This window comes from Tupaia chinensis, unplaced genomic scaffold (assembly GCF_000334495.1).
Source record: "Tupaia chinensis unplaced genomic scaffold, TupChi_1.0 Scaffold143705_1, whole genome shotgun sequence".
NCBI lineage: Eukaryota > Metazoa > Chordata > Mammalia > Scandentia > Tupaiidae > Tupaia > Tupaia belangeri.
In genome coordinates, this window is record NW_006203553.1 from 228,168 (window position 1) to 236,114 (window position 7,947).

The 7,947-nt window shown below is 45.3% G+C and overlaps 2 protein-coding genes across 6 annotated transcripts in view; both read right to left on the reverse strand.

Moving 5' to 3' along the window:
• ADAM18 (ADAM metallopeptidase domain 18) overlaps positions 1-2,910 on the reverse strand; it is a 51,314-nt gene extending 48,404 nt beyond the window's left edge. For all 4 annotated transcript variants that reach the window (XR_336889.1, XR_336888.1, XM_006164738.2 and 1 more), the window contains exons 1-2: positions 2,815-2,910; positions 2,264-2,340 (exon numbers count right to left, since the gene is read on the reverse strand). Coding sequence is in view for 2 of the 4 variants with exons in the window: in XM_006164738.2 (XP_006164800.1) it covers positions 2,264-2,340; positions 2,815-2,869 (132 nt within the window). In the remaining 2 variants the exon portion in view is untranslated. The remainder of the gene's footprint in view (positions 1-2,263; positions 2,341-2,814) is intronic.
• Positions 2,911-7,428: 4,518 nt separating this feature from the next.
• LOC102494881 (A disintegrin and metallopeptidase domain 3-like) overlaps positions 7,429-7,947 on the reverse strand; it is a 94,785-nt gene continuing 94,266 nt past the window's right edge. For both annotated transcript variants that reach the window (XM_027766816.1, XM_027766817.1), the window contains one exon: positions 7,429-7,582. In XM_027766816.1, coding sequence (XP_027622617.1) covers positions 7,454-7,582 — 129 coding nt within the window. In that variant the 3' untranslated portion in view covers positions 7,429-7,453. The remainder of the gene's footprint in view (positions 7,583-7,947) is intronic.

Here is a 7,947-nt window from a genome sequence, read left to right on the forward strand (position 1 = left end):
AACTTGGAATAAAATTCAACACCATTCATTATAACAGAAAAATAGGAATAGAGAAACACCTCCTTCAACTTAAAAAATATATTTAAAAAATTACAGCTGAACTTACACTCAATAGTTAAAGACTGAGTACTTTCCTCAAAAGATTGGAAATGATGCAAGAATTCAAGAATCATCATTATACCAGTGCTCATCCTAGTCTGGGGTGCCCATCAGTGCTCATCAGTAAATCAAGATCTATCTATCATCTATCTCATCTAGATAGATAGATAGATAGCGTGTGTCATTTTATTTCCAATCCTGCAGTCATCGCAGGCCCTAAACTCAGCTTAAGGAGTTGCCTAGAGTTCACACAGAGGCACTACTCTAGAGAAGAACTGCCCGAGGCCCAGAGGAGCACACCATTCCCCAGCACCTCTCCCCTTAGGAACTCAGAGCCCCAGCTCAGTGAAGGACCCATGCCTGCCCAGCACCCTAGCTGATATGACAACTTACCTCCGGGGAACCAGGGAACCAGAGGCTGGCCCTGCAAAGCAGCTATGCTCGAGGTGGCTAAGTTGATGGTATGTCCTGTCCTAGAACCATGGATAGTTGTGTCACCCCACCTCTGTACCAAACACTGCAGTGTCTCACCTTCCTGGATCTGAACTACTACTCCAGACTCTAAACTGCTACTCCAGACTCTGAACGGCTGAGGCACTCTGACTTCCTGAGGAGTAAAGCAATTATTGTACTTCTTGCCCTCTAGAGACTAAGTTGCAGCTGTGAAATGCCATTCCTGGGTCCTTGCCGTCACTGCATTTGGCCTATCTACCTGTGTTTTCTAAGAAAGACACTCTATAAATTAGGACAAGGCAAATGTTCCACCAAACATAAAAACATCCACAGTGACATAAGAAGCATGAAATAAGCATGAACACGACACCCTCAAAAAGATGCAATAATTCTCTACCAACTAACCTCAAAGAAATAGAAATTTATAAAGTGCCTGAAAAGGAACTCAAAATAACACTCTTGAAGAAACCTTTCAAAATAAAAGAAAAAACAGATACATGATTCAATGAACTCAGGAAAAGCATTCGTGACCTAAGTGATAAATTCAATAAAATGATAGATACCATAAATAAGAATCAAGCAGAACTCCTTTTATTATATTATTATTAATTATTATCATTATTACTACTTATAAATTCAATTGCTATACATCATTTAGTGTGCAAAGGGAATTTACCCAGCATGAAATAGATGTCAGGCCAGTCTAGTTGAGAATACTATACATGTCATCATCAATAGATAATAAACCAAGCAGAACTCCTGGCTCTCAATAATTCAATGAATATAGTAAAAATCTACAGTTAAGAGTTTCAACAGCAGACAAGATCAAGTAGAAGAAAAATGTCTGCAAACTTGAAGAGAGATCCTGGTCAGAGTGGAAAAAAATTTAAGAAAAGGTGAAAAAAGCCTGTGGAACTTCTAGACCACTATGCAAGCAAATGTTTACCTTATGGGAGTTCCAGAAGCAGCAGCTATGAAAAAGGGTGCAGAAAACTTATTTTAAAAAATAATTGCTGGAAACTTCATAAGTCTCAGAAAAGAGGTTGACATCCAAACCCCTATCAGAAATCTCCAAAACAAGCTCATCTCAAAGAGGTCTTTGCCAATGTGCATCAAAATTAAACTGTTGAAAGTCAAAGAAAAAAATCTTCCAAGTGGCAGTAGAAAAGCATCATGTCACATATAATGAGATCTCCATATGGATTATCAGCAGATTTGTCATCAGGAAATTTTTGAACAAGTTTGTAAGAAGAGAAGAGAGGTGAAGGGAAGGGGCAAGATTCTTTCCATCACAGATGTGGGAAGCAGAGGATCAAAATTTACTAGAAGACACTGGCCAGTGGCCTAGTGGTTATGGAAGTCATGTCTGGTTATTTGGTTAGACTTCTGCCCTAGGACTCGAAAAACACCCTGGGCTTATATGTGCATGTGTGGAGAATCCCAGCAGGATAGAGAAAGGCAGGGGAAGAGATTTGACGTGACCAGGTCCCACTAGGGATGCTTTCTCTTACTCCCTCTCTTTCCATTTCCCTGGAAGTCTCTCTGGGGAGCACTTGTACACTCTGGCAATTAAAAAAAATTACTAAAATATAAAATATTTTATATTTTGCTTTCCAAGTAAATACAAATTAGTGTGATTTGACATGACACGGGGGTATCTAAAAACAGCCTTAAAGACTTCAATAGAAAACAAATATCCTTGAGCATTTACCTTGTTTCCTGAAACTTCACTCTCATTTGACTGTATCTTCCGTGGAACTGTGACATGCAGAAATAGTCCTTCAGACTCTGCAGGAAGAAAACAATTTCAGGGTTCTGGTTTTTGTTGTGGTATCAATAATCATCTCAGTGAAGCATGGGTTCTAAACCCGGAGTCCATGGTGGGCTCTAAAGCTGTAAGTAAGCTTATCTGTCTATGCCCACCCAATTTGGTTAACAGCTGTCACTAGATTTTCAGTGTCACTTTGAAAGTGGCTGAGATACAAATAAAGAAACAAACAGCTTCGGATGTCGCAGTTCTGGAGCATTGGCTTGTTCCCTTGCAGAACCACCGGGGGCCCGGTTCCCTCGGAACTCTGAGCTGTGAGGTGCAGGCAAGTCCACTGCCACCCACAAGCTCCCCTAGAGAAGACTGGGCCCTCTGCTAAGGTCCTGGAGTCACGCAGCCTGGCTTGGGAGATCCAGGAAGGGCGCAGCGGGGACACCTAACTACAGAATATGCTCTGAGCAAACGGGGGAGGAATCCCAGCCCTGTGGACTCACCCAGGCGGACTTGCACGCTCCCGAGCCCAGCGAGGAGGGCGAGGAGAAGGAACATGGTTCTGCTGAGCGCCGGGACGGGGAGCACCGCCGGGGACCCAGCCGTTGGGCAGTCCCAGGGCTCGCGGGGTGGCCTGCACCTCGCGGGACGACAGCGTGGTACAAGTGTGGGGACCACACTCACGTGTGCGCGCAGGGCTCTGTTGGGGCGAGGACTGAATTGTTTAAACCCCTCGGCAGTGACGCGACAGCAAAGCAGCACCATCTGCCTTTCTAGCAAAGTTCTTGGTCATTTCGTTTGGGGCAAGACAGTTTTCTGGCACTTTCTTCACCGTGTTGGAGCAGAAAGAGGAAAACAGAAACGCTAGCTGTGATCACAGGCTGTCATCGCCCGCGATTTCTACCTGCTGCTGCCACCTTGACCATTTCTTGTCTCAGAACTAAGAAGTCAAGAAGATGAAACTCGGTCCTGTTCCCCAGCCGTGTTCCTTTCTCACAGTACTAGCCCCTAATCTGATGTAAGGGAGGGAAGAGCTTTAAAAGGCAGCCCAACTGTTGCCCAGAGGGTTCTTCTTAGCTCCGGATAAGATGATAGAGAGGTTGAAGGACAGCGAGAGAGAGAACGGAAAAGCCACTCCACTGTGGAAGATCAGGGTTTGCAAATGTCTTCAACTTCAACTGCACATGTCCAAAATCCCATGCATGTTCCAGCCCACCTCAGCCACGCCTTCTCCTGCCCCAGCAGACCCTATCGCAGGGACCAACAACTGCCAAAGATCTACAACTTGGATCTGCTGGGTCCTTCACACCTGGGGAACTGACCGCTCAGAAATGAAAGTGTTATTAAAATAAGGGAGGCCGGTGATCATAACGGGCCAAACTAAGTTAGTGGCAGTGCAGATGAGGAAGTATCAGGTATTCTGTAAAGATTTACTGAAATAGAATTCACATGCCACACCATTCATTTCACCCGTTTTAGGGGTGCGATTGAATTCTAGTGGACTGACAGTCACTTTTAGTGTCATTACCACACGAAGAAGGCCTGTGCACTTCGGCCATCACCTCACCCCACCAGCTTGTCATTTCTCATCTCCACTCTGGAAACACCGATAAATTCGTTTTGTCTTCAGAGCTGCCCCTGTTCTGGACACTTCGTACGAATTAATAATAAAGTGTGTGTCTGTGACTGTGTACATTTAGCACAAGGGTTTCAAGGGGTCGTCCCCGTTGCAGCAATACCAGTGCGTCACTCCTTCCTGTGGCTGTTACATGCCTGTGTGTGGGTATGCCGCATCTCATTTGCCCATTCACGACTCATGGACATTTGCAAAAGGCAACTCCTGACTCTGTGATAAAAATCTTCCACCGTGACCAGGAGCATCTTTTCGTTGTTTTGCGTTTATTCCCAGAGGGCACAAGTGCTCAACAATGAGAGAAACAGAGAGAGAGAGAAAGCACCCCCGACAGCAGGTTGCCCTGACACAATTTTCTCCTCCCATCATGATTCCGGGCATGCACACACGTGCCTAGCACGCTCTCGAGCCTTCAGGGCAGGGAACTGAACCGTGCTTGGCCATGTGGGATCTGGCTCCCAGTACACAGGGTTTGCCCTCTGCACTACCAGGCTGGCCCCCAGCAGCGTTGTTTTTTGATGGAGACGCTGTAGGTCCTGGGCAAACAACACATGGGCTTCTGGCTTCCAGGACCCACTGCGTCATGCCATGAGGTTTGCAGAAGTGCTCCCAGACCAGCAAGGGTATTGGAATATAGAGTTCAAGAATAAAAAACTCTTACCAGAAAAGCACACCTTCAGGAAAGACAGAGCAAGTCTGAGTTTCTCCAAAGCACAAACAAAAAAGTATTCTACATCTCTATATACAGGAGGCCAAGGACGCATCACCAGATAGTGGAGAATGTGCCTATGACCAAGAAATCAACTTGAGCAATTCCTTCAAGGTAGAACAGATGCTAGTGACTATCTGGGGGTTCTGGGGTTGGCCTTATCCAGCAATCTTTTTTCATTGAAAATCCCAAAGCCTGGGGTCAGCAGGGCAGGGGAATCATGACAAATGCAGGCCATGGTGCTCCGTCTTTACACAGAGGTGGTCAGCACAGCCTCAAGCACCTGGGGAGCAGCAGGTAGGAGTATTTCTAGCTTGGGATGTAACAGCCTGCAGGGCTGCTCTTTTACTAGAAGCTGATGGTGGTAGAAGAATCCACAGACACGAGCTTGCAGACTTTCAGTCACAGGATTTATTTTTGTCTGGAAAATGATCATATAAAATCATATAAGGGAAATACATGGAAGCAAAAGAGAATGCTCCAAATGCCTAATGGACTTGCAGAGGCTACAGATAACTTGAGATTAAGAAAAAAGGAGTCAAGGACAAAAGGAAACTGACAAAGATGAATAATTATGACAGATTTTACAGTGATTATTATTTTTTGATAGGTTTTTGCTATAAGGCACATGTGCTCACCAGAGAGACAGAGAAACAGAAAGCGAGAAATCACCCCCGGGGGGGATGGTCACGCCGCAATCCCTTCTCCTCCATTCTCCTCTCTGGATCTTGGGCATGCACGCACACGCACCCGGCGTGAGTTTTAAGCCACCGGGTCCAGGACTCGAACTGCGGTTGACTACATGGGAGTCCAGCGACATAGCCATTACGCTAAGTGCTGGTCCCATATAGTGATTATTTTTTTCAAATGCCTTATTTTTACATCTACCGAGTTAATCATATTCCTTTCCCAGTCTAACATAGTAACATATGATTTTTAAGGTGGGCTAACCTTATATTTCTTGGATAAAGCACATTGGGTCATGCTACCTTAATCTTTTTATGCAATGTTGAGTTCAGTTTGCTAAAATTTGGTTGATATTTTCTTCAAATGAATTTATAGAGAGATCGCATGTACTTTTTTTTTTTTTTTTTTTTGAGAGGTTTTCACTATAGGGCGCATGCGCTCGCCAGACAGTCAGAGAGAGACAGAGAGACAGAAAGCGAGAAATCACCCCCGGGGGGGATGGTCACGCCGCAATCCCTTCTCCTCCATTCTCCTCTCTGGATCTTGGGCATGCACGCACACGCACCCGGCGTGAGTTTTAAGCCACCGGGTCCGGGACGCGAACCGCGGTCGACTACGTGGGAGTCCAGCGACATAGCCACTACGCTAACTGCTGGTTCCCTCGTGTACTTTTTTAAGCATGTTCATTTTTAGAGAGAGAAAAGAGAGAGAGAAACGGCACCTCCAACAGTGTCTTCACGCCGTGACATCCCATCAGCCCTGCAGCCAGCCAAGATAGCAGGCACACTGGCACAGCCCACTCTCCGTACACTGTGGTACAGTGTCTACCTCGAGGTGACTACAGTTATATGAGTCTACACATGTGATCAAGACACAGAACTGCTGGGACCAGCAGTTGGTGTAATGGCTCTGTCACTGGACTCCCATGTAGTCGAATGCAGTTTGAGTCTCGGACCCGGTAGCTTAAACTCATGCTGAGTGCATGTGTGTGCGTGCCCAAGATCCTGAGAGAATGGAGGAGAAGGAATTGTGGTGTGGCCATTCTCCCCCCACTCCCGGGGTGATTCTCGCTTTCTTTCTCTCTGTCTCTGTCTCTCTGGCGAGTGCATGTGCCCTAAAACAAAAACCTCTCAAAAAAAAATAATAATACAGCATTGCACCCACACACCCTCATCCCTACAATGTATAACTGACGAAGTCTGAACTCACTCGCGGGTTGCATCAATGTTCACTTCCTGGCTTTTGTATTAGAGTGTTTATAAACAAGATGTGACCACACAGTGGATGTTGAGTAGAGTACGTGGAGAAGGCACCATGGTAGTGCAGGTACTTAGTCACATGAGAAGGCTTCAAGTTCTGCCCCAGGTCTCTAAGACCAGAACCACAGTTCTATCTATTCTTTTAAGGAAGAAGTGATGCAGGACAGTAGGTGGTGTGGTGGTGAAGGTGCTGCACTCCCATGTGGCTGACTGCAGTTTGAATCCCAGACCTGGTGGCTTGTTCTTTCACTTTCTCTCTCTCTTTCTCTGGTGAATGTGCATCACCCTGTAGCAAATTAAAAAATAATAATTATGATAAATAAAATTAAATCAATAATTATTTTTTAAAAAGAAAAGAAAGAAAAAAGTAATGCTACCAACAGTCTAGGCTGCTTTTCCTTTCTCTGTGTCAAAGCCAGGGCTGGAGGGAGAGGAACCATGGGTATGGGAGAGGTACAGCTGTAGGTGGGAGCAGTTAGCACGGTCACGGGCATCTGAGGACAGGCAGCAGTGAACTGTGGAATGTTTTCAGCTTCAAATGTAATAGCCTCCCCAGGCTAAAGAGAGACAAAGGACCAGCTGCAGCGGCACAGGCAGCAGGATCCCAGTCTATATCCAGGGTCCACATGGACACACTGCGTATGCCCACGTGCACATGTGGCCCTGACTGGTCAGAAAGCTGCAGGGGATCATAGCGTGGTGAGACACTCTCAAGGGTACCTCTCTCCAAGGAAGGAAGGGAGGTTAAAAGGAATAATAAAAGAGGCAACATTGCTTACTTGCTACTAAAGAACCACCGTCAGAAGAAGAATCCATAGACACAAGTTAGTGTACTTTCAGTCATAGGATTTATTTCAGTTTGTGAAATTGAGAGTGTAAGCCATGACAATTTTTTTTTTCCATTCTTGGATGAGGCCAGTTAATGGTGAGTCTCTTGGTAATATCTTTTCTCCAACACATGGCTTTACAATATTATCACTTAGCTACTGTTGTAAAAGAAATAAAGTAAAATGAATGTTCATTGTTAATAAAAATTGTCTACGTTTACTAGGCAACTACATGTGAAACAACAAGTTAGGGTGATCGGGCACTGGGTCTACCATCACCACCTGTGCCTGTGATCCAAGAAATACATAAGCCAAACTTTCCTTTTCATGAATATAGTTTGTGAGCACTACATTAAGAAGAAAGGTATGGTGGGGACCAGCAGATGGCATAATGGTTATGTGTCACTGGACTCCCATATAGTTGACCGTAGTTCCAGTCCCAGACCTGGCAGCTTAAAACTCATACCAGGTGCATGTATGTTCATGCCCAGAATCCCGAGAGGAAAATGGAGGAGAAGGGA